The 27,924-nt window shown below is 34.4% G+C and overlaps 1 protein-coding gene across 6 annotated transcripts in view; it reads left to right on the top strand.

Moving 5' to 3' along the window:
- PCDH11X (protocadherin 11 X-linked) overlaps positions 1-27,924 on the top strand; it is a 488,057-nt gene that overhangs the window by 373,887 nt on the left and 86,246 nt on the right. The window contains exon 7 of one of the 6 annotated variants that reach the window (XM_040572070.1): positions 21-2,528. The exons of the other annotated variants lie outside the window; for them this stretch is intronic. Coding sequence (XP_040428004.1) covers positions 21-37 — 17 coding nt within the window. The 3' untranslated portion in view covers positions 38-2,528. Of the gene's footprint in view, positions 1-20; positions 2,529-27,924 lie in introns of those variants that run through there. 6 annotated transcript variants of the gene reach the window in all.

A 27,924-nucleotide genomic window follows, 5' to 3' on the forward strand; every position in this document is an offset into this window, starting at 1 on the left:
AATCTCTATTTGCAATCTAGGTATTGAAGGATGTTGATCATACCATCTTCAGCATCAGATGTCGTAAGGCTGATTCATAAGTGCAAGAAAATTTTGTCTGATTCATCACCATCATAATCAGGTTTCACCTCAGATGTAATGGGCTGATGGACAGAGGATATGCCTACTTTTCTGTTGTCAGGGCCCAATGGACACTCTCCAGCTGAATGTGTGGATGGAGAAACGGCCTTTACCTTATCGCTAATGACACAAGCTTCCAGATTCAAGCCAACTGTGTTGAATCAGGAAAGCTAAGACTGGGGTTTTCTGGGATCTACTGAGCTGTGTTTGTCTTACAAACTCTAGGCCCAACAGCATACTTAATCTCATTCATTGCTCAGGAAAAAAATACTTACAGATTATTCTGGACTCTCCCCCTGGTGTGACATGGTCACATCTTCACAAACTGTCTAATTTACATTGTCCATAAAATTCAGATGATCTTGTAAATGAATTTTCTGTATATTTTGCCAGTGTGTGTTAGGGAAATAGCACTGTTCTGTCAGTAATACTGAGAAAAGTATGCAGGCTTCAGACTGGGACTACATGATCAAGATTATCAAATCCACACCAGTCATTTTTTCAAGGTCTTACTGGTAAGAATATTGAAGGGCTTTATACTGATGCTGCTGTTGTAACAGTGACACAAGTTCTTATATGTTTAATAATGACTCTTTTGCTACAATAAACTAGAGTGCGTAAGATAGAATAATGAATATGCTGTACAGACAGAATGCCACTGGGAGTGATTAAATACACTGTTAATACAGTGGAATATTAACTTTTAAAGAAGATCTTGGAGTATTCTAACTATACATTGAGAAACATACTATGGTTAATTCATGGCTACATGTTAAAAATATAAAAAAACCCTATGCTTTTCCTGGAGGCTCAGATCCTGTTCCTTGTGGATCATGTGGATAAGGAAGTCTCTGGTAATAGGAAAAACTTATTTCATAGTATTATTCTCTGTTCCAAGAGTTGCACATATTTAGATGCAATTCTGTACTGAAGTTCAAATTTAGTTCTTTTGTCTTGCAGAAACTTCTTCTTGGTGTCTCTCCAGTGAGAGTAAAGACTATATATCTCCATTTGTAGGTTTGCATCATGCACCCATCACTGTGATATCTAACACCAGCTGTTGACAGAGTGGTTTTATCCTCTAATATTTCCCCAAAGCTGCATGAAACAAACCAGAGGATCTAGAAATTATATGGCACATATAAATTGTATATAACTCTGCTACTTCCTAGGATTTTGTATTGCTGTTACATGGATTCTAGTGTCTCCTGTCAGTGATAACCCTCTATCATTGAAACCAAAGTCGAGGCCAAAGCATTCTTTATTGTGAGAACTGTTCACATCCACATAAAACTTGCTATGCCATGGTATTTTATGCTAGCTTAAATCTATGAGTTGGTTACTAGCTATACAAAATTTCCATTGAAGAACTTGAAGTCTTGCATTAATATAGTTGACATAAGTAATGTAAGGCAGGAGAAGGAAAATGTGTCAGTCTGAACCAATGACACCTTTGCACTGCATGTTGTTATTTTACTAACTGAATAGTTCCATAAATGACATGGTGTGTTGATAGAATCGTAGATAAATTATCTGCTGAGTCAGATGCCCTTCTTCCAGTGTGCTTTTAAATATCTAACTGACAAATGTTACATTTTGACTTATTGTAAAAGTTGTTTTGCTTGGCTTTTCATTAAGTACTTATTCATTTAACAAAGACAGAATGATGTATAGCCATATTAAGCCTGAATTATATGATTGTTGTCGGTAATGGCCATGATTTACATGTAGAGTCTGTTAAGGTTTTAAAGCCAAATATTCAGAAGAGAGTAAAATAAGAATCAAGACTTCTTGTGTAATCTCAATTTGGTGTATTTTGCATATACTGTACGCTATTCACTTCGGTCAAATCTTATTTTTCTACACATCTTGCTTATGTAGTCATAGAATGGACAGTGTGGCTTGAATGAGCGGCCTTTCAATGTTTATTTTAAATCTGTAGCAGGTAATCTCTACTATGCAATTACTGAACCTTATTTAAACACTGGTCTGAATAAAGACTACAATTCCTCTTGCTCCTCAGTACTTCCTTGGTCCTGACAAAGAGAGGTAAGGAGCACAGTAGAGGTGGAGATAAAGGCTCCAGTTGGCACTAGCACAGTTGGCAGTCAGTGATCTTTGGGATCACAATCTAGTTTAGCTGAGCAGAGGAATAGGGCTGGGGCATGATGTTGGAATCTAGCTACATATTTCTAACAAGTCTACAAAAGAGACTTATATGCCCACTTGGCCAAGCACTGCCTCCATAGCCACTGTTTGACCTGCTGACAGCTGAGACAAGAAAATATGTTTAATCTTTGCCAACTGGCTGGCCAACCAGCACACGTGCACCAGAAGTTGTTCAACCAGGATAAAAATTAGAACGGATTGATAAGAATATGAGGAGGCTGGAATATATAACAAAAATATAATTGAGGCATCTAGTGCCCCACTTCCTTTCTCAAGTAAGGCTTTCTCCTTTTAATTGAGGTGTGGTAATTTAAAAAGGATCCATTATAAAAAGAACAGTAAAATTAGTGAGATTTCCTTATCAGTTGTAAGTCCCTGTTTCAAAGAACGTACATGTCAGAACTTTCAAATTACATTATCAGGTTTATAGCTAAAGTGGAGAGAGAAAAAAAAAAAAAGCTTGAATGGCTGCTTATAAATGGAAATCTTGGTAATGTATCCTTTTAAAATTTTTATCTGTCTGTAATTCTTATTTACACAAATGGAAATCTGTTTAGCAAAGTAAATGTGGTTTCTAAAGTTAAAATAAATGAAATAGAAATGTTAGTATTCTATTTTTAAAGAGATTTAGGAGTTTTCCATTGACGGTAGACAATTATTCAGCTTCCATTCTAAATTCTCTATTTTTCACTGTGTAGGACATATGCTTGTCTATATGCATATATATGCATATTTATCTGCCTTTTTAATGTGAACAAATTATGCGTGCATTTGAACATATGTATATATAGATACTTACATCTCATATCCCACTGACTCACAGCTTAGTTTTGCTTAATTCAACATTTTGTCAAGGAGACTGTCAGGGAGCAGTTCCACAGTTTGTTGGGAAAGACAAATATGCTCATGGAAGACAGTCGTGTGATTGGAAATGATGAAGAGCAAAATGCTTCAAGTCCACCGTGGATATAAGCACACAAAACTGAGTTCACTGTTTAGCTTTTAATCTGCAACAGTCTATGTGCATTCTCTAGCTAAGTTGCACACTGAAACTCTGAACAGTTCCAATGAATTCAGTGGGTCTACTCTGAGTGAGGGAAGTTAAGTAGGTGCATAAGTGTTTTCAGGCTTTAGGCTTCACAAGCTTTCATAATTAGTACTCTAGACAACATTAATTAAAGAGTACTTTAGAAAGAATATAGCTGTTTAAACCTCTTCAGTGGTTTGCATCTTATTCAAGATCCCAATCAATGCAACACATGGATAATCCATTCAGAAGATGAGGCTGCGTTAGTATGATTATAGTTAAATATAATCTGTATACATCTTTGCAGTTGTATATAACAAACACAACTTTATAAAGTCATTTCTATTCAAGGATAATTAAATAAAGGATAGTAATAATGAAAGACAACAAATATTTTCTATTTTATTATAGTTTCTTGCAAGTATTGTGATCTATGCTAAACAGATATGATGAAGAGGCAGGATTTCCTGGGGATAGCAATATTTCTCTTACTTCCTTTTTTAGTCTTGGGACAGAGTTAGAAATTCGTGTCTACCTCACTCATCCTCTTGTTACTGTATAATTGAGGAAAAATTAAAAATAAAGCAATGACTAATAGCTGTAAAATGCTTTTATGAACAAAAATGCCTTCTGAACTGTTAAGCATTGTGTTATATCTAATTTATTGTGGAAAGGCTGTTTTGATTTTTGTTCTACTGTATGTTTTATATAATATAGTCTTCCTACTTCAAAAAACCATCTTCAGATGTAACAAATCTTTCTATGTATGATTGAGAATTAAGATTAATGTACGATTGACTAATTAAGATCCCCTGCAGTAGCTCTACTTAAGGCTTAAACACAATTTTAATTTTTGATACTACTTGCCTTTTATGCTCTTTTCTTCACATATTGACATAATTTCCAAAAACACTGATGAAGAAAATTACTGCATCTTACACTTGATATAGCAGTAAAGGCACAATAAAATTTGACCTGTCTTCCATTTAGTGTGTCTTGATCAGAAATAGGACAATCACTCAGAACAAATTATTTTGAAGCCTAAAGCAGAAAGGATATAATCTTTAAGCACAAAACTACCTGATGGGCCTTTAATCACCCGACAATTATAAAAGATCTCTGTCTATTACTGAAAGAGAAACAAAAGACAGAAATAGAAATAAAGACAATGACAAACTAAAAGTGGAGAAGTGTGCATGTATCTCCTGTACTATTTAAATACTCAATGCCTACTACTCTACAATAATGGGAAAAATCCTAAAAAGACCCTACAAAGTTTGAGCGTCTGCTTGTTTTCCTGTAATGATTCTCTCTGAGGAAAAAAAAAGAAAGAAAAAAAAAAAGTGGTCAACCACAAGTACCTGTGGTAACGTATCTCAGATGCGGGCAAGCTGACAGACAGCGCAGGCTTGGAGTGCCAGAGAAGGCAGTACTGCAAAAATCCTTTGCGCTGAGATGGACTTACTGAAGACCACAGAAACTTGCATCTTCAAAATACTGATCATATTCCTCCAAGAAGGTGGACAAAGATATACAATTTTGTAGTTGTTCAAATGTTGTTTCTATATTTTCTTTGAAAGACCATTTTTAAGTATGTATTTTCAACTTCCTCTTTGCATTGCTCCCACATATTCTACTTAGTTAAATGAGAGCCACCATTATAAAATCCTGATTTGGCATGATAATACAGTAATTATTAAATAGGTAAGATTGAATCAAAACCTTTTTTTTTTTTTTTCCTCCAGCTTCAACTCTGTGTCATTGACTGCTGATTATAAATACTATTAGTGAAACAGAAATCAGCACAGTGTACTCGAGTTACTTTTCAAATAAAGGTTTTTTTTCAGCATTCAGGTTCCCCATAGGCTTTTAATCAAGGTTATGGGAAAGTCCATAAACTTTCTGCTGAATATTTAACAAGCTGGAGGTCATAGCAGACATGAGATCCCAAGGACAAGTGAAATGAGATTGCAATCAGAAGAGCAGAGGAGACCTGGAGATAAGTAAAGCTTTGCCCACAGATAATATCTAACAGAACAAACACCAGAGTCACGTTTTCAAGCTTCTTTTGTGAGACTTAATTTTCCCAGTATAAACAGCCATAAAAGAGGGTAAATAGAAATGGGTGGTTGCACTGGTTTTAGTCACTGAATTTAATCAAAATGGTGATTGAAATCCAGCCTGAAAAAAGTCTAAAAAATTAAGACATATGATTATAGTTACACACCTTGCTTTTTAACAGACCTGATATCCTACTTCCCTAACACCTTTTTAAAACAAATTCTGTAACCAACCTCTGTTATACTGAACCGTAATAGCTATATGTGTTTAGCGAAGAACTTCTGGTTGCTAAATCTATAGAAGTGCACTGTTTTTAACAGTACGGTTGTGACAATACTTTTTGGTATACAACAAATGGGAAAGTAATCTTGTAGAAACTATTATCCAGGCCTATGCAGGAGCTATACAAATGTAATTATAATACTCTGTGTAATGTAGAGATTGGATATTCAGAAAACTTACCTGTAATGTCAGGCTGATGCAAGCACATACACTTCTGCAGACTGTAGGCCTGTAGCTATCTTGTTTTGCCTGTTCAAGAAACCTGCTAAAATTAATACACAGTGTCTCAAGCAAGCGTGCTTCCATCCATGAAAGCATGGAGAAGACACTGGTGGGAGTATGTAGAGGCTATGTTGAGTTTGTACCCTGGGCTGGCTTTGCAGCAGCAGAGCAGAGGCAGTGGTGAGAGCTGCCTGCGGGGCCTGCAGGGGCTGCGCGGGGCATGGGCTGCGGTGAGCGTTTAGGAGGTGGTGTCAGCTTCCAGCCTCTGCTTTTTTGGTGATCCTTGGAATTAACTGCCCAGCGACGTTCTCTTCCCATTAGTTGTTGGAATTTTAGATGTACGTTTTCTGAAACTGACGCTTTGTTTATTCTTCATTTGCAGCAAAAAGTCGCTGAAATTTTTAATGCTTGGCAATGTAGTTTCACAGCCTGCTCTGATAATGAAAGCAGTCAGTCTTTGAAATAGGAGCGTAGATATAAATTTCTTTTATAAAACCAAGTTGTTCTATGGCTTTTTAACTGATTTTTTTCCCCTTGTGTGAGAACTATTAAAATATTTGTTCTCAAAAAATCTGCTGAACTTCAAACTGGGATTTCTGTTAATGTAGAACTGTATGGCAGTAAATCTGGCTATATTAGGTAGAATGTACTCATAATACTGGTTCCATCTTACTTATCATAAAAGAAATCCTGATGCTAGCTATGCCATGCTAATTGTTTTCTGGCCTTTTCTTACACAAGGTACTGTTAAGGAGCCCAAATATTAGGGATTCTGTGACAATAGTTTTTGGCCCACCGTGATTTCCAGCACAGCCTCTCATAAATCTTTCTCTAATCTCACTGCCACTCATGCAGTACAGCTGGGCTCTGTTTCCCATGCACAGAGACATCCAGGGCCTCACACTGGAATGATGAAAAAATTATGCACTTCAGGAGAAGATATTTTTGCAATAAGCTCTTTAAAAGCAGAGAAGAAAGCACCTGTTTGGGTATTTTCCTTTGCCAGACTGGCCTGATTTAATGAGGGGAGACTTCTGCATGGGGTCATGTGGAATGAAGACAACCTTTCCTAGGCAGATTTGAGTGGGCTTGATCCATAGCCCTGTGGGTTTTCATCATGCTGTCATAACAGATCTCTGCCACTATGTAAATGACTTTATATTGGGAAAAAAAAAATAAAGGCATTATTTCTGATGTTTTTAAAAATACAAGAACAACTTCGTACATGTTTTAATTCTAGTCATAAAATAGCAATCAACCATTGCAACAATGAAATGTCTGTGATATAAATGCTGAAAAACTTAAGGAAAGGTTGGTTAATATTGAATGTAATCTCAGTGCTTCACTTGTAAGAAATTGATGTTTCACTTGAGACTGTAGTGCTTTCAAATAGAAATGCTGAAAATAAGTCTATTGTAAATATCCATTATATACGGTTTGTTCACATATCTTTTTCCTTTGCCAGTCTAAATCTTTTTGCCAGATATTTTTCCATACTCAAATGCTTCATGTTTTCCATGTCTCAAAGGAAAAAACCAAAACAACAACAACAATAATAAATGTTTTTGCTTGGGAAATTTAACGTAGTTTTATATGTTTTCATTTTATTTTATGAGACACTAATAAAATGTATCTGGATTGATAATATGTAGTCTGACAAATGAGTTACAAAAATATGAATATGCATGTTATATAATAGGAAAATTGATAGGTAGTTACATAGGAGGGCAGTCAAGCAGAGAAAAATGACAGGAATTTTCAGAAATGAATTTAAGAGGTCAGTATACATACTTTTCTCAAATATTTTCTTCATGATCATATTTTTAAACATTTAACATAGCTGTTTATTATAGCTAAATAATTTCCTAGATAGCCAACCACAAATGATGTTTACATAAAAGTAACGTAAGAATAGATTATTAGGGAGCTTTATATGATTTCTTTTGACCTATTTAGGAGTTGGATTTTCCTTACAGTTATGAAAAAAAAGTGATTTGTTTTGTTTTTTAAAGGAACATTTTGTTTTAGAGGCAGATATTAAACAATTAATTAATAAATATCTCCACACCTCTGCAAATCTACTTTAAATTACTAAATTTTCAAAAGAAGTTATGGAAGAGATGGATGTTTGAAAATTAAACTCACAATTCCAAAAGTAGAACATAAGATAAAGCTAAGAACAGTCCTAAAAAAAAAAAATTAGTATAGAAATAAATCTTCAGATGTATTTTTCAAAGCTCTGCTGACATTTTTCATTTTTCCAGTCAGTTTGAGATCATTCATTCTCATTATTCTCAAGCATAAATCCAGCAATAGTATCCCTCCCTTCACAAACATTCTAGAGTGACTGCTCTGTGCTGTTACTGACATCTGAGCAAAATAATAATTAAAAAAAAAAAGTTATATATTTAAGATCTGTAGGTAGAAAAGATGCATTTCATAAAAATTTAGTCAAAAGATCATCAGACTCATCTGAAATGGTTAGGAAAGCTTCTGGAATAACAGTCATAGAAAACGTTTTCTTGGGTTTTGGCAAGAGACGATAGTGACTGACTGAACTTACTGTCCAACTGCAAATGTTAGCTAGACACATTACTGCCAGCATTAGAAAATCATTTACTGTGCTATCTGAGTAGTAAATGTGACAATGGAAATTGGATTTCAGATTTCAGAGCTACACAGCTTGCCAGGGACTCATAACCACTATTATCCTATGAATCTTTTTTTTTTTTTTTTTTTTTTTTTTTTTTTTTTTATGGTGCACGAGTAGCTTCCTGTTAATTTTGGTGACTTTGTTCTCCTAGCTGCTGCCTATCTTTTTGCTCTGTAAAGAATCTCCCACAAAATCCATTCCCGTTTCTGTGTTTTACTGAAAATTTCTGATGTTTTTTATGACTTAAAAATATCAACATTGAAGTAGTTATTAGTCTAATGGATGTCTGTGGTCCATAGAAAAGTAGAGTAGAGCATACAATTTCTTTTTCAAATGACAGATCAATCTCACTTTCAAATGAAGTACTTATCATCATTCTCTTTATAAACAAAAAAGCTCAATTACATTTACTTTAACTTTTCTAAAAAGAAAAATTAACAACTTGGTATTAGTAAAGGTAACGAGATTAGCTATGTTAAGCTGTACTTATAAAATAATATAAACCATTTATATGTCTGTGAATTTAAATTTTATGTTGTGCAACCTTGAATAGATTTTAGAATTATTAATATGAGAAGTCCTGATACAATGGGCTAATCCTTGTTAACCTAAACTGAAAATGGAAAGATTTTTCACAATCATATAGAACTTGAGCTGAAGGAAGATGCTCTGTTAGATTAAGATTTGTGGGAAAATAAATGACAAGCCCCATAGGGAAACGCAAAGCTCTATGATGCTAACATCATAGAGAAAGAGAGAGAAAGAAAATATTGCTGAGAGAATGAGCTAAAAATTGATCTATAGGCATGATGCTAATGGCAAAAAGGAAACCTTTTGTTAATTAAAAGTTGCCATTTTTCTGTCTTTGATTTTCCCTTTTTTACTACATCTTCTCTTAGATCACTGTGAAATTTTCTTTAACATGCTCACAGGCACAAGCACATAATGCTGAACTCTGCCTCCTAATACTGGCAATTAAAATGGTCCTGAAATAATGTGGAAAACACAGATACATATTACCGTTATTTCAGAATGAGAAAATGCTCTTATTCATTCAGCATTGGTAATTCATTTTAGAGTAGTTATCAGAAATTCTAGATAAATTCTCTGAATGGAAGTCTAGAAATGCATATCTACTGTCATTCTGAATAGGCTTTGTGCCCATTTTGTGCCAACGGCTGAGGTGTTAGATGCATCCATAAGGATTTAAATTGATCTTTTGTTATTACTTAATATTTGTGTTTCCAGATGGGGAAAAAAAAAAGTATTATTTTTAAGTCTGCCTGCTGGAATTCTGTAACTAGTACCTGTTAGTTCAAGCTAGATTTTTCAAAAGTTTCTATAGTATTCAGACCATATGCATGTGTTGTGGGAAAAGAAAGAATCTGTGCATACACAGGTTGAAAGGGAAGAGTTCCTGATTTTGTTCATTAATAGTATTTAGAAAAGTAATTATCTATCTCCTATAACAACCAACTTTTACATAGCTTTTCTTTTTCACCTGAATTCTGTGAAATTCGCAATTATGTGTCCTGTAGCTTTGCTAACATTAGGAAATTATACTGTCTTGCTATAATGCTCCACAAGGAGTTTACTATTTGTGAACTGTGAGTAAAGGTTACTATTTGATCAGTTATGTTTGCACTTTCCCAGGCTTGTTAAGTGACACTTCCTTTAGAGTACAGTTTTGCTTTACAATGACAGTTTTCAGAGCATGGACTATTATTTCATCAACAGAACAGAAATCTAGCTAATTTATTTCACCAATGACCGTACCTGATAGACGGCACTTGCTATGAATAAATGCGATGTGAAGACAAATTAATAGTTTGTTATCATTTGCTGAAGCAAGAAATAAGAGATCTGGGAGTCAGCTAAATGAGCAGGACCGCTGCAATGGTAGAAACCAAGTAAATATCATTTACAGTCCACGCTTAAAATATACTGGTAGATTTCAATCAAGACGGAATAATTTCCCACAGTTGTTTGTCACCTGCAGTGCATTAATAATAGATAAACATTCAATGGTGCTATTAAGTGTTTTTTGTTCTTTCAGTGTGATTAGGGAGAGCATCCATATTCTGAAATGGAGCATGCTTAAGTGGAGGCATACTTCTGAAGCCTTGTCTTGCAGCAGGGCAAGCAAGAGTCATCATTCACATAACTGTGCATGTGAAAAAGACCTTCTAGCCAGTCAAGTAATTGGGACTTAAACATACTAAGTGATACGTACTCCAGTTCCTAAAGAATCTGAGAGTCTAAGTAACTGGTGTCCCTTGAATACTGAAGTGAGTTTCTTTTTGTTTCCTACAGAAATTTTCCAAATAATCTGCATTATATTATCATTGGAGAAACCAAGATATCCCTCTTTAAGATGCTGAGTCCCTTCAGAATGGTTCAACAAAGTCCTTGTTTCCTGCTGGGTTCAATAGGAGTTTGATCAGGGAGTTATTAGCTAGAGGTAAAGGCTGCTCTTGTCAGAAAGGACTTTGTGTGCTGCGGGATTTGATCTTGCCATGCAGAAGGACTTGCTCGTAAAGGACGCAGTGAAGCCATTTAGTTAGCTGTAGTTAGCTGTCTGGCTGCTGCTTTTAATTAAATCCACCACCAGCCAAACAACTTGGCTTATTTCCATGGCCTTGTGTCTTGGGGGGGGGGGGGGGGCATGTGTGTTTGTGTGCTGTTGTTGTTTTTTTTCCAATTTGAGGATAATCTAAATGCTACAGTTTATTTGTGATTTTGACTAAAATAGCACATTGCTTCACTCTTGTTAGCTTTGTTAATTGTACATAATCTCATGACCAATCTAGACATAGCCCCTCAATTTTGCTTTTATATTATAGTCCTCAATAAATAAAATCACTCATATCATTAGTAGAGTTAAGTAAGGAGTAAAAAATGTCTCAGAGCAACAGTCTTTTCATTAAATGGTTGTGTTTGTTATGAAGAGTTGTAAAGTACCTGGGGAAAGAAGTAAGCTTATTCAGTATATAGTTATTTGCTGATACCTTGATGGATTAGTTTACAAATTATGGCAGTTAGACATATGCTATTATTTATACAATGGCTTTTTAAAGAAAGTTCATTTTTAAGGTAAACAATCAAGTAATTCCTTATATGGAGATGGGGGAATACTTAACCTTGAGTACAACAACATTAACTCCAGTAAGCCTAATGAATTATTCATGCCATTATCTACCTTGAGAGACATCAAATCTCTCTGCACTGTCTGCAAAGTGCAGTTTACCAAAAAATGATAGCTCAGTAAATTATATTTGTATATCTGAACATTAAACTAAAGACGGTACTGTGAAAAGGCATTGGTGGATATACCCGTATAATCCATGCAGAAGCAAGGTCCCGTATGTCATTTCCTAATTCACTTGCAGTCATAACTCATTTAATAATTTGTTTGCAAGGAATGTCCTGATAGACAAAAATCATTTAATATTCAAAGATTCATATAGCAGTAATAGAGGACATAATCACTACAAGCACTAGCCTTTTTACAAAGAAGCTGTTCCTCATGATTTCTTGAGTCTGGAACAACATCCTGAAGTATGAAATTGTCTTTTTCTCTATTAATTTGTGTGGGTGTTTAAATGTTATTTGCCTTTTGTTATGCAAACTGTCAAATTCTGGAAGGAAAGTGACTATTTTAAAAGCTCTGTTGAGACTGGCATTGACATTTTCATTGATGATAACAAAATCTTCTCTTTTCAAATTATTTTTCTCAGCCTTAGGTCTTCAGACACATGCTCTTCAAAAATATTTCCTGCTTTCTTGTATAAACTGCTTTCTGTAATCCAGAAGGGCTACGGGACTAGGCCTAACATACCATAATCAAAGTTTGAATACAAAATTGCCATGCTTTGTTCCAGAACTTCCCCTCAGAAGCTTAAAGATATGTTTATGTACAAGTATTTATAGTTTTTGCTTTCTCTATGATCTGGTCCCTATCTGGACCTCAGCACAGAATTCACCATGGCTGTCTGGTATGACCTTCTGACTTATGCCTCTTCTTTAGAGATCGTTTTTCATACAGTTTGTGCCAGGAAATTAAGCTGACCATTTCTTTGCCATAGAGGAAGATGTTTGATCATGCAGAGTGGGTACTATATCTGTGAAATTCCTTATCAAAGGAAGCAAGAAGTTCTAAGGAAACTAGCAAAATATTCTAGGGGAAACTAGATACATCCTTGGAAGAAAGATCCATGGGGGATTATTAAACAAACCACATGAGGTTCAGGAGTCTGCAGAATACAGTTGATGACTGTGAGGGTACAAGAAGAGTTTTATCCTTCCTTGGGCACATGCTTACCAACAAAACTAGACGCATCATACTGGGCTAGGTGAAACTTTGGCTTGCACTAGCATGGTTGTTTGCATGTTCCTGTAGTTACTAAATGGTAATCATTTGTCTGGGGCTTTTGAAAAAGAGAGATTATAATGCAAGTTAAGATAGGTCATAAATGAGGGCAACTGGAGTTGTGAATTTACTCTTCTTGTGTATTACAACTTTATATTTCTGCTTTCTTATTATTCGATATAAGGGAGATTCAGTAAAAATGTTGAGCTGAATTGTAAACTTATTTTTTAAAAGACCAGCTGGGCTTTCAAAAACTATGATCCAAATAATGAGATGATGTCTGAAAAAAAGGAAAATATGAGAAATAATGACTTTCTTGTGTGAGAATTTGTTTTTTCTTTCACCTCCTTTTACAGTAAAAGATTAAAATCTTAATTTTCGTGTGGAAAGCTAATGAGTTATTGCAATAATAATGCAATTGTGCAAGTTATTGCAATAACAATGAGTTATTGCAAACAGTATCCGGTGCTGCATCCAAAGCAGTGTGGCAAGCAGGGCAAGGGAGGTGACTCTCCCCCCCTGCTCTGCTCTTGTGAGCCCCCCACCTGCAGTGCTGCGCTCAGCTCTGGGCCCCCAGCACGAGACCTGTTGGAGCGGGTCCAGAGAAGACCTCCAGGATGCGCAGAGGCTGGAGCACCTCTCCTACAAAGACAGGCTGAGAGCACTGGTCTTGTTCAACCTGGAGAAGAGAAGGCTCTGGGGAGATCTTGTAGAGGCCGTCCAGTAGCTAAAGAGGGCCTCCAGGAAAGCTGGGGAGGGACTCTGTCAGGAGTTGCAGTGATAGGACAAGGGGTAACAGCTTTAAACTAAAGGATGGGAGATTTAGATAAGATATTAGGAAGAAATTCTTTAATATGGGGGTGGTCAAACCCTAACCATTCTGTGACTCTATGATTCTATGAATAGTATTGAGATATTATAATCTGAAGATCCCCCAGATTTTGGTGGGATTTTAGCTGACATTACTGGAGTGCTACCCAAGACCTCACATCTTGAAGAACATCTCAGAAAGGTTCGATATGCAAATTGTACTTTTATCTGTTGACCTATTTGCAGTCGTGAATATAACTTTTCTGTCTTATTTATCACTAAGATTTTTAAATGATATTTCCTCATCTTAGTAACTATCCATGACACTTAGAAAGATGTTGGGGGAGGGAGGCATTTGATAAGGACACAGACATAATTTTGCTGCCCGATATACATAGATGCAGAACTCCCACAGAAAGAGATTTATCGTTAACTAAACTTCAGAACATCAAAAAGATTAAAATTGAACCCTCTGGCATCTTCAACTCCATATCAAGATGGTATTACCAATTTCCAAACATGCTCACTAATTGCTTTTTTCTGTGAAATGTCTTTTAACCCATTAAAAATGCTCAGGGCAAAACCCATGTGTTTTATGGATTTAGCTCCTAATACTTCATAACGCACAATATCTCATAATTGTGATAAATCTCTAAAGACTCCCATGATCTGAATCTCATCTTTGCCTTGTGTGCTATGCTTGCAGCACTAATTATGATTTTTATATATATAATATGAGAATTTGCTAATTTTGAAATAGCCAAATAATTTAAAACCAAAAGCTCAACAAGACCTGATTTCCCATCTGAAGGTACAAGTACAGGTGAACTTTCCCAGCTCTAGAGATACCAAAATTAAATAGGATAGATAGCATTTTGTATGTAATGAACAATCACTCTTCATTTTTGTGCCAGTTCCAACTTTTGCTGAGACTTTTAATCACAATATTTAGAAATTCTCTAGCCAGTGTCAAGACTGGCAGGAAGATGTTGGGACTGCTGCAGATCCCAGTCTTTTGAATTGTTATATATGATAAGGGACTACAGAAATTCTAAATATATAATCTATGTCAGTGTGGACTCAAAGGGCGAATGCAGCACTATATGATTTTGCAGTCACCTGGAGTGTCCTGTGGATTATTTTAGAGGTGCCCATCAAGTATTTAACAAGTCTGCCATTACAGAGTAATTTTTATTCACCTTTTCATTGTAGAGCTAATTTCAGTCTTTTGTTTTGACTACTCAGTGGTTTTGGAACATTTTCTGACTGATTTCACAGCTTATAATTTTAAAACTATATTGTCTGGAATACAGAAGGCTCAGTATGATGTCTGACGGTTGTGTATCTCTACAAAGAAAACTATTTTTTATAATGATTTAAATAAAACTATCTTTATCTTCAAAGTACTGACTTAACCTTTTTGCCAATAGAGATTTTGCTCATCTTAAAAGTGTTTGAGAATGGGAGGAAGTAGCTGAATCTAATTCTTTTTTTGTTTTGTTTATCTTTTTTTTTTTTTTTTTTAATCCGAATATTGCCACTGCAGCAAAAGAATTGCAGGTGGAGAACATTGGGATTTACAGAGGCTATCATGGGTAGAAAGGAACAGGGCTATATAAGAAAACAGCCTTTACATTTGTTTTACAATTTTAATTATATTTGTAGATTTGCATTAATCCATTTAGTAGTAGAATATGATGTTGCTGACCACATGAATTGGAAGAAATGATTATGCTTTCTCCCACCAAACGCACTTTTAAAGAGTATGATATCATCTTAGTGCTTTTGTCTTACTTTGTTTCCACCCTGGATTGGAATTTCTTTCAGACAAAACTTATAGTACACATACATATATGAACTATACTATTCTATTACATACGTACCCTTAACATCTGTCATCTCTTCATGATTTCTTTTATTAAGTATACTGTTGTAATTTGTCAAGTCTTTAAGGAAAAGGAAGTGGGAATGTTATCTAAAACAGAGAATAAAAAATATCTATTGATATTTGTATTCATTAGAGATCACTAAAGTACTTTCCATGATTCATACTGTATCATAAAACTTCCTCAAAATTTGTTAGATACTTTGAAAACAATGTCTACTTTTGGTGATTAATATACCTTCAGTATATTTACTGTACTTTTAAACACAACTCCAGTAGCACAGAGTGAAAACTTCAGTGCCACTGGAAGTGAATGAAAATATATTGATTTAAAATGAATTTATTTGAAAATCTCAAATGCTTTTTTAAAAATTACAATCCCAGTGGTACTGAGGAAAAAAAGTACGTTTTTCTTATGCTTATCTTGAACTGACATAGTGAAAGTAATCAGTATTTGCTAATTGTAAATCACTCTAGTATTGTACAAAATACTCTGAAAAATACTTCTTATAAAATGATCTGCAACCGCCTGTTTTACTTTTAGCTATTCCAAATTCTAATAGCTTTATACTATTATTTTTTTAATAATGTATCCTATCTTACTCTCTTTTACTGTGTACCTACTGAAGCTGTAAATGATCAGTTGCAAAGCAGAAGTCACAGGAAATGTACACTTTCCTTATCTTTTTTTTTTCCCATTTGATTGTGGCTTAGTCCTTTTCAAAATCAAAACAATCTACTTAATTCTGTTTTGCAATTGGTCCTGAGGTAACAATGTCTTGCAGATACATAAAGATACCACATCATATTGAGAAATATACAACTACTGTACTTATCTGATTACTATGGAGTTAGCTGTAGATTGTGTATGTTATTAAACAACTACTGCTGGAATTGATTCACAGAATTCATTTTGCATGTTTTAACAAATTTTGAAATATAGTTGATGAGTAACAGGCATACTTAACATAAAGTAACAAAGATAAATTCCATCAATTCTGAGTATAGGGGAGAAAAAGAATATTCTCAGAAGATGTCAGAAGACAGATTTATGGATTGCAGTATAAACCATGCTCAGCAAGTAGATAGACATATTCAGTTGTGTATGACTACCTGGTATATGGTTGTCAGAGGCCTTGGACTGTGCTGGAAGCAGACGTATTTGCCTCTCACATTTACAGACAGGTCAGGACTGAGGTCACTAACAATAGAATGAAAGAAATCTCAGATTTTGCCTACTAGCATTGTATCTTGGGATGCAGCTCTGTTCTGCCTATGTTCAGTTTGTAATGCTCCCTGACCCTTACTCTGTTACAAATAATCAGAAATATTCATTTGAGAATGGCAATAGCTTTGGAGAAGTGATATAGCGTATATTATAAAAGGAAAGATACATCCAATTCTCATAACTCCTTTCAAATTTTATTGGAAAGCCTTCAGCTGAGTATATTCACATCCTGCTTTAAGAAATGCCACAAATAATATGATGAGCTGGATTATCCTCAAAAAATTTGTATATGTGTATATTGATTTCACAGTGCAGAAAGGCAATCGTTTCTACTTTCAAACTGATAGAACATATTGAAATATTTGAAAAAAAAAAAACCTTTAAGGTCAGTTATCACTATTAAAATCATAAAGTCATGTAGATTAAGGAGTGCTAACATGGTACTGCTTTGTTTTAAATATTTCTGCACCTTCCTGTTTTTCTCTATAAACTTGAATCATTAACATTAACAGCCTGGAAAATTTTGGTTTTCCACACAATTAATGAAAAAATTTAACTTCTGGCTCTGATTTCACAACGTGGTCACTTGTGACAGATAATAAAGAGCAATGCCCTCTTGGTACTACCATTCACATGCATTCAAATTTAATGTAGGGAGTTCTAGAAAGAATAATGAGGCTCTTCTAAACATTAATGTTGAATTTTGGAGATGACTTTTTTGGATATTTTCCACTTATTCTTTTGAAACTTCTTATATTTTCTATTTTTGTTTGTTTCGTTTGTTTCTTTGTTTCTTTGTTTGTTTTCTCTGCAGGAATAAATTATAGAAATACTTGAAACTCTTGCTGCTGCTTTGTGTTCCTTTTTCCATAATGCATTTGCAAGCTGATACTTTAATAAATGAAATGAATTGAGGCAGAGCAAGGAATGCAAGATTCAAGGGCTTATTAAGGCTATGTTATGGTCTGTAAGGTACCATCCCAGCTGAAGTTCTCATAGGAACTCTAAGTGAAATTGTCTTTTCTGTGCAGTGCTAAGTACCTATGAATTTTTGCCTAACAAATATCTTCCTGCAATTTCTATCTTAAGGCTTTGCTTTTGGATAAGACATGAAAGTCTGCTGAGTTGTAACATTTGCAAGTGTTCAGCTTGCTTCAGAAAAGAAAGAAAACCTACTGCTGTAGCTTCCAGCACCAGTGGAAAGTAGAAACTTCAGCGGGGACAGGAATCACAACTAAGTTCCCATTTCGTGCCTGAGCTCTTAAAACTTCTGTAGTTTTAGCATTGTTATCATTAATTGTAGGAACAAATCAAAGGTAACGTTACTGGACGTGGCACTGTAGTGGGTATACATTGTTTTCTAAGACATGGAAGCACAAAACACAGCTCTGAGGGCAATACTTTTGTATTTTGCAATAGTTCATGTTTTCTATACTTATGTTTAAATATTTTTCTATTTTGCAATTGTTCATGTTGTCTATACTTATGTTTACTTCTGTTTTGATTTATATTTGTTTTGGTTCTTTAATAAGGAGGGACAATTCTGATGCCTACGGTACAATGACATCTAATCATACTACATGTGGCACTAGTTAATGGAGGCTTCTGGGGCTAGGAAATCTGAGCACGGTGTATCTACATACGGCAAGTGCTCCAGCACATATAGATGGAAGTCTACGGTTCTTTCTGCATAGGTAACCTTGTATTTGAAAGAAGTAAATTTAGATAGAAAGCTACAGCACATTTAGTGATCTGTACTAATTCCCCATGCAGATTGTCTGTATTTACTGTTACTTGGTTTCAAAAGGGAGAGTGAACTCTTACAGGGGATTCTTATGGCACGTTAACAGTGTCTGTAAGTGGAACAAGTGCAGAGCGCCCTATAAATTTGCAGCCTTATTTACTGCATAATAAGTTCCCAAGGGAGATAAACTCAAGGTGCAATGAACCATAGGGGCTAAGGAGACACTGGAGGCAAAAGGACTCACCAACATTCTTCATCTGGTAACTCATAAACATTGCAAAAATACCACTGTAAACTCTGAGACAGCCTAATTTTATCCAAACAGTGCACTGTTTTAACTTCACTTGTTACCCTAGAAATCTTCATGTGTTTCCCTGGTAGTTTGTGTGATGTTCCTTTAAGGGAACAAAAATCCATTTTACACTTAACTCTGTTTGATAATGAATTCTCTCCCATCTGCTTACAGGTGGTATGGTAGAAATGTACTTACATTTCCTTATTTACTCATGCCTTGGAGTCATCTTTTAATACAAATATCCATGAATCTCTCAATAATCTTGAATTGAGCCTTTTTCAGTTCCTGGCCAGTATGTCCAGGCCACATTCTTTATTGCAATTTTTAGTACATTGTTAGGGGAGTGCAATTCTGTTTTCTTCTCTCTGAAAAACTCCACAATGCTTACAGTGCATTCTTTATGCAACCAAGCAATAATCTTTACCTAATAAATAATTCCGGAGTGTTGCTGCTCTAACCAGCTTAGTTTATTTAATGCAAGGTATGGCACTTCATATTTATTTTCACTTGCCCTGGGTAATGCATTGTGCATTTGTGTAGGATTTTTTTTTTTTTTTTGTAAAAGAGTTATCTTTTGACCCAGTTTTACGGTAATTGTACACAACTTCTGCCTTGCATATCTTATATATTGTAAAACCCATCAACAAACCAGGAGAGAATTCCTCCAAAACAAAATCATAGAGGAACTAAGTAGCTGGCCACAAACTAGGCTTTTCTTAAGACATTGACAAAAGAGCTACATTGACTTATGATTCACTGCAGCTTTCCTGCCAATTCTTAATCTGCAGTGTTGGTTTGCTTCTTATGCACTGAAATAAGCAATTGTCTTATAGTGGAAATAGAGCTCTAAACATGTATTTAATAAGTAAAATGTATATGTGCAAGATATTGATTCACATGATTGCTTAGAAAGATAAAATTGGCCTCTGTTATTACAACTTCCAATCACAAAGCTTTTATTTGGATTTCACAGAAGACGACTAACATGATTCTTTGCAACTTGACTGTTTTCATGTTTAAGGAGGTCAAATTTTTAATTTTTTTTTTATTCTAAAGTATCTTATTACTTTCTATTACTCTTAAATGGTGACAGCCAAATACTATTATGTATTTATATTTTTGAAATTTTTGGTACTTTTTAATGTATTAAACATTTATTTAAGACTATCCTTTCTAAACCCAGTGTTGAAAACACCTGGAAGTTCTATTTTTCAATTAATATTCCAGACTGAAATATGCATCAGTCCTTATTCATGTGCTGTCAAATAGTCTGATGAACTGTTCATTTGTCACAGTAAGTCATTTTTCAAGCCCAGTTAAGACCTGCCAGAAAAGGATTTGAGGTGTTCAATTCGCTTATATATAGTTAAGTAAAAATTCAGAAAAAAAGTTTTTTTAAAAAAACCTGGCTCACTAAAGTTAAATGAAAATAGTACTTTGGGGTAAAATAATATATTTTGTTGTTGCAATATCAAGTTTTTGTTTTTGTTTTTGCTTTTTTCATTTAATAAACACAATGAAGATGCATTTTGAAATTATGTTAAGTAAATGTTTTGTTATTTCACTGTCAAAGTCTTCAAGTTTTTGTGGATGTTTTGGTTTTGACAAACAAACAAAAATATGATCAATGAAATGGCTGCTGTTTTTTATATTTTGAAGAAATAGAATTCCAGCGTAAAGAATCAAAACTGTTCTAAAATCAATGGAAAATAATAAGGATAATTTTTCCTTAGATCAAATAGTGTGTTCTCAGACGGGACACATGGCAGGCATCAGAACCAAATGCATGGTTGTATAGATATTAATCAATGTGGGTACAGGAGAAAACAAATCAAACCGTGTTTCTGGTTGCTTTAATGTGTTCTGCCCACTCATGAGAAAAGTGGCTGGTTAATTCATGATGTAGCGTATGTAAATGTGGATTGAAGTGACTTAAATAAATTTACTCTTCAGTAATTCAGTAGAAAACCAAATTGAAAACTTTTTTTCATTGTTCTCCATATGCAAACCTCTCTACAGGTACTTTTTTGTTATTATGCTAGGGAAGTCAATGCTTTTAAGTATTTTAAAGTTTATTTCTGCTGCAGAATATAAGCCATAGAATGAATGAAATAATCATTGTGAATTTTAGTATATTTTGCTGTAAATAAGTATTATTTTCAACATATGACTACATACCATATACATTATAAAACTTTCTGATTTGCAGGGATGTGGCTGAGCAGAATTGACAGTCTGATGTTAACTAATTAAATTTGGATATTTGACTTCAAGTAGTTATGTTTCAGCAGCTATTATTTGGTCTAGAATGCATGGGGAGAAATACTAAATTTCTGTCAGTTTGCTCATTTACTCTTGTAGATCAAGTAATAAAAAAATAGTAAAATAACAGTCATTTCTAGAATTTGTTCTTTGTCCACTGGTAGCGACTGAGAGTTTTTCTCTCTGATCTTTCCTTGTACTATCTCAATTATGTATTTCTGCAGTTTCTAGTGGAAATGGCAGAAATGCTTTGTAATATCACATTGGTGTTTTTTTTTTCTGATTGTAATCTTATTGCAATGAATTAAAAAAGAAAAAAAAAGCTTGGTAAATTTTCTTCTTGACCTTGTGACCTTTTTTCCTACATTATCAAATACTTTGTCAACACTATTCAGTTAATCTCTGTAAAGCTTCTTGTGTCGGTTGTTATTGGATTCCATTTTAAAGGTGGAAACAGGCAAAAAAAGACTTAATAAAACACTTTTATAATTTAGATTCTCTACAATGGAGAGGAAATAGCAATAGATTGTTCTTACTGTAGTCAGGTTCTTTAATCACAAGACCGTTCATATTATTTTGACTGGTTTTAACCAATGTGTATTGACTATGGTAACTCCATAATTAAAGAATCAATATAAGTAATCTGTTAGTAGGCAGTTTACTTCATTTAACATTCCTTCTTCTTGGGTTTGTATTTTTTCTTTAAACAAAAGCTCTATTAATTACTTCTATCCACTCTCTATTTATTTCTGTTAGCAGTTCATCTTTATGGTGTTCTCACTATAAACTTAAGTATCGACTTTGCAATGTTCTGCAATGCTACCAGAACTGATGACTTTCAATAGCACAGTTGGTTTTAATTACAAATATTATTGTCTAGTTTCAGGCTCTGGTTTAATTAGCTTGTTTTCATATGAATAACATGTATGGCTTTAGAAATGAGTAAATTTTTCTTTACTCATTTGAAGGTGGACCGGACAATATAGCACACGAAGGATTTGGGGAATTACCTGTTGCTTTAGATGAAAGAAGTCAGCATCAGAGTTGTGTTTTAGGAGAACTTTACAATAAACAGAAAGAATTCTAAACCAAACTGCATGAACAAACACTGAAAAACCATTCTGTAATTATTTTATCTACTTACATATTTGGTCTTGTGACCCATCATTGCGTAATACCGTTTATATATTCAGTATTCTGTTAAGATTAAATGAAAATCCTAATGGGACCTAAAATATTGTTTTCTTATCTTTTTTATTTGTCTGTTAGCTAATGTTGGTGAAAATGAAGTTGTAAAACAGGAAAATAATTAAAGAAATAAAACGATAACAAAATATTAAGTGTGATAAACTACTGAACATTAAAAATGTTATTAATTGAGTTTTGTAATCAGTATTGTAGGTTTCTGGGGAAAACCCACCCAGTGAGTAAGATCTTGTACTTCATTAATTCCTATAACAAGTTCCAACTTCATTTCTAATCATTGCAGCGGTAAACTAAAGATAACTTTGATGTGGGTACTTACTCAGTCGTAGAACAAGAAAAGGACCGATGGAGGCTCTTGTTCACACAGCTATCTGCTATCTGTATTAATTTTTCTGAGTTATATACTGTCATGCAGTCCATAAGCAATTTCTGACTCCTCTAACTATATGGAGACTGATTCAATCATTCCCACAAAATGAAATCTCTAAAAGTACAAGTACTGCATTTCTGTTCTTGATGAGTCAGTCCACTTGATATTCAGTCAGCACTTGTAAATATTCCTCAGTTTCAAGTATAGTTCTTATTAAAACCTAGAAATTTGGATAGTAGAGTGCTAATTGTTTCATAATTCCCTCAGAACCCGTCAATAGCTGCAAAAGACACCTTCATATGGAACAGCCTTGAGCTGCCTGCCATGCTAGCTTTCGTACTGGGAACATTGTAACCCTTCCCTGCTAATACCTGTAGCCTGCTCCATTACCCAAATTTGCTCAGGTATCTCTTTGCCCAGGTCAGATGCTTCTAAACTGCCCCAAATTGTACATAAGCTACCCTTAAATCATATAAATAAATAAATAAATAAATAAATAAATTTAAATGAACTTTCTTTCCACAGAACTACACAGAGATTATTCCATTTTGTGTGATGATATAGGCAGCAACAAAATTTTTGTTTATTGGAAGTCAGCTTCAAATGTTATCCTAGGAACAATTCTCTTTCTGGAAGTAGCAAGGCAAATGCTGTTGATCATTATAATGAGCCTATTAAGCCTAGTCATGGGTTTAACTCCATCAGGAAAAATTTTAGATTATTTTCTCATCTCTTCTATTCTGTTGAGAATAATTAGTAGAATGATAATCTGTTTACCTAAAAGAAGAAGAAGAATTGTTTCCTAATCCCAACACAGTGCATGATTTAAAACAAGGACATTAAACTTCTGAGTGTTTGTTTGTTTGCTTGTTCGTTTTAATTATAGTTAGGGATGCCGTAAGTGTAAATGAGGTGATACGGTCAGTTAAGCTGTTTTGGGGTGCTTTTCACAAGCACAGTGCCACTGAGCTTGCTTGACTCTCTCATGTCTAATAAGGCTACTAAAATTTTCAGATGCTTTCAGGTAGGATGGATTTGCAATTGCAATTACAAAGATAATTCCCCAGCAAGATGACGCATTCAGGTATGTGCTTAAAATGGCATTGCATTGTAATACCCAGTAGTAGCCTTACCCTTCTGATAGTCATTGCAGCTGAAGTATGTAGAAGCAGATACCAGGGACACTTCCAGGACTCTGATTCCAAAGTGAATAATCAGCTGCATTAACAACAGCATTGTGTATTTCCTGAAGATACAGAGACACCTTGTAATGTTTATGACTAGGAATGTCTGCTGTCTAATGCTTCAGCTGTTTTATACACAGTAAAATCCATAATGGTTCTAAGTATTTCAGATACCCATGCTGATACAGAAACTTATTATTCCTGAGGAAAGAAGAGATGCTTCTGGCATCTTAAATGCTATATACACTGCAAGCTATTATTTCTCTTAAAAGAGAAAAATAAAAAAGTATACATGCAGAAAAAAATATCTGTGTTCTAGTGACTAGAAAAAGAAATGAAACAGCTAATTCCTAAATCATTCTTACCAATTTTTAGGTCATTCGAAGGAATAGGTACTTTGTTTCATGACAGCTCTTTGTGATCTGGTGCATAAGGACATCTGTGTGGTTCCAAAGGTGTTTGGATTTGGTTTGAATTACTCTTTATGAATCAGCTTTTCTAGTGCTTTCTTAAAAACCGTTCTAATCTAAATCACAGACAGGATAAGACAACAATCACTTCGAAATATAAATTTTTTGAGGGTAATTTTTCCTATTGCCCAAACAAGGTTATGAGGCAATATTGACTGCAGCGTTGGTGTGTACAATGAAGGTATCTAAAACAAAACATCTTGGCTCCAGAGTTGTACCTGAGGTCTTCAAGTCATTTAAATCCCATTTAATTTTGATGGAATCATAATAACTATTTCTACTCTAGTGCATTAACCAAGCACTATGCTTAGTTTGTTACATTCTCTGGCAGGAATTTGCTCTTTACTCCGGCATTGATAATTATAAGTTACAGTTTGAAGGACACTGTGGGAGGGAATTCTGTGTGTACTAAAAGTAAGATCCAGATTACAATAATGACCATGTTTTCATGTAGATCATAAAAAAAGGGCTTGTACCACCCTGCTGATACATAAGAAAAAATGTCAATTTCTTACTCTAAGTACACCAAAAAATAAAAGATAACTTGAGATAAAAAAAAAAATCTATGACTGGTAACAAATTATGACAATAGAACAGAAATTTTAACTAGGTTATATATATATATAGCAATCAGCATTAGTTCTGAGAAAAGGTACTGACAAAACTCCATGTAGTGTTTAACACTTTATGTCTCCCCAAAAGAAGTAAACATCAATATTGATTCTCCTCCTGTGAATATTAAATATAATATACTTTTTGTGATAATATTAGAATAACATTTCTTCTTGTGCTTTAATGCCTTGTTTCTGCATCGCTAGAGAAGCTGCTTAATATGTGCACAACAGCAGCAAAATTGTTAATAAAAGAGAAGCAGTTCACAGTGTAATGCTTAAACAAGTACTATTGATAGAACAAACAGTGATCTAGCCCTGTAAAACACTGTCTTCTAACCAAAGAAGCTTGTTGTTTTTATGGAATTTTTTACAGAGAAGCAGATCATAAAATATGTTCTCTACAGAATACTTTTGCTGAGCCTGGAGTATGTGCTTGCTGAGAAATGGATTGCTGAGACCTCTGTGGAGATGCCTGCTGTATTTCTTAGTAGACTGTTTGTGAGAACTCTTCTAGAAAATGTGAGGGCATGTCATGTTACCCAGTGAAAAGCTATGTTACCTTTGTCTGCTTCACCTAACTGCTTTGTAAGTGCTGTGTGTGTGCAGGTATGTAGCAGCTTTAGGTTTTAGTGTGTTGACAAGTCAGACAATAAAGCCATTTCTTTAGTGTTATACATACAGTCTTATTTTCTATTCACTCACTTGTGTATCGTATTTATGTCCTTGTTATTTTAACATCTGTACAAGCCAGAGAGATCTGAGGTTATATTAAGGCAGTTTGTCTCCTGCAAAAGTTACAAAGCAAAAATGATTACATACTGAAAAACCGGTTGTATCTAATTGCAAGAATAGTGTACTCTCAAAATCAATATCCTTGAAAGAAAAAAAAAAAAAAAGAATTAAAAGCAATAATAAAAATTATTAGAAGTTAAATTGCTATGATATATTAGGATATTTTACTAAAATGGCTTCCTATCTTTTCAATGGTGCATTGAAAAGTACGGCAGGATGGATGGATGAGTCATAATATCCATTATTAAAAAATGGTTAGGACTCACCAATATCCTAGGGTCATTAGGTAGCTTAATGGGAAATAATGCAAGATCCAGAAAAGGCCTATCTTGCCCCATATCTTCTCCTAATTAGGTGGAGTATCTGTTGCAGTGCTTCCTTGTAGTCCAATGTGTACACAGTATAACTTAGTTTATGCATCATTCTCTTAACAGATAATGTAAAATGTTTTCCTGAAGGAAGTAAAATAGAAATAAGACTTTCAATAAATAAGTAGAATGGCTGTCATGCATGCAGAAATGCAAAAGTAGAGTATGTAATGAGAAGGCAGAAACTGATAGAATGACTAGCAGCTATTCTGACAAACCTTAAAGCCTGCCTTAGTGTAAACGTGTTCTTCTGTAGCCTTTCTTTTAAAAGTTTTGAAAGCATTTCACTTTTAAAAGTGGGATGTATATTGTGCAAAGTGGATGACATGAATAGTCATTTATCACGACTGTCTTTGTTCTTTCTTATCCTGACAATATTTTCTTCTTAGCAATACTGCACTTATTTTATTTTTTCTGTTTAGCGATCTGTTTAATTTATTCATATGTTTCTTGATGGCTGAGTTTCTGCTAATGACATACAGACTAGGGCTTCATAAATCTTTGTAATGCACAGATTTATGGTGCAATGTCATGTGTTAGCACACTCTAGACCATCAATGGAATGAAGGTGCAGACTGGAATACTTTTCAGGTAGGATTAATATAATTTGTGTATGAAGATCCTTTATGTCATAACAGGGTGGATAGACGGTAGGTTGCAACTTAATTTTCTGTTATTTCTTTAACTAAGCGTGAAGCATGGAGTATATCTAATTGCATCACTGAAACTGTACTTTTCTCATTACATGTTAAAATTTCTTTAAATCAATAAATTCCAGCAAAAAAAAAAAAACACTTTTCTGTGGATTTTTTTTTCTTTCTGTCAAGCTTTGTTGTAAGGTGCTCTAAGTATGCTGAGCTACCAGGTCCTAACTGCCTCAGACTGATCGTCAAAAATTTGAGAGTATCTTTAATCTTAATTTCTCTCTACCTTAATTTCTTTAGTTCTAGTCCGTCACATATTTCATCTCACAAAACCTCTGTGAAAGCAGACTCATTAATATTAGTGAAGCCAGATACCCCAGTGATCAATGTTATAGAAGAGGTAGTAGAGAAATGAATAATTCCCCCGTCAAGAGGTGAACAGATCTGTCCTGAGAGTTGAGTTTGATGTGTGCAATAAAAATGAATCAAGTCACACACTAATGAAGACACACTAACAAAATGAACTATGCATTAAATGAATTCTCTGCACACAATACCATAGAATCAAAACCTGTATCATACTGCAGACACACAGAGACCTCAAAGGTTACAAAGAAAAGCTTGGCTCAGGCATTCAGTACTCTGAGTACTTGACTTTTTAAATCTTAACACTGTTCATCCAAAGTTAGTGTGTGAGAGAATATATGTGTGCACACATGATTCCTACTGATTGGTCAAAGTTTGCATATTTCTACAGCATATGGGAGACTGTACATACCATATTTCATATTTTAAAGATTGCAAGAAAAAAAAAAGTGTCAATGATGGCAATTAAAATCCATTGTGCCAATATAATACACTGCCGTAGTGTGCTTATGACTCTTGTTCTTCATTTCCTTGCTTTCTTTGGGCTATCGACATCTCTATAATTAAAAAAGGTTGAGAACTACCTTAGAAATAAAGACCTAGAAAAAAACCCAAGCACCTCTGACTCTCCCGACTTTAGGCACTAGCATGTAGATAATGATACTATGTGGGCAGTAATGACAAAAGCTACTTATCGCTTGTTTTGTCTTAGTAATCACCTTGGATTCAGGCTGTTTTCTTTTTACACCACAATAAATAATACTGCATTTAAATAAGAAAGCA

The sequence above is a fragment of the Cygnus olor genome, chromosome 13, assembly GCF_009769625.2.
Source record: "Cygnus olor isolate bCygOlo1 chromosome 13, bCygOlo1.pri.v2, whole genome shotgun sequence".
NCBI lineage: Eukaryota > Metazoa > Chordata > Aves > Anseriformes > Anatidae > Cygnus > Cygnus olor.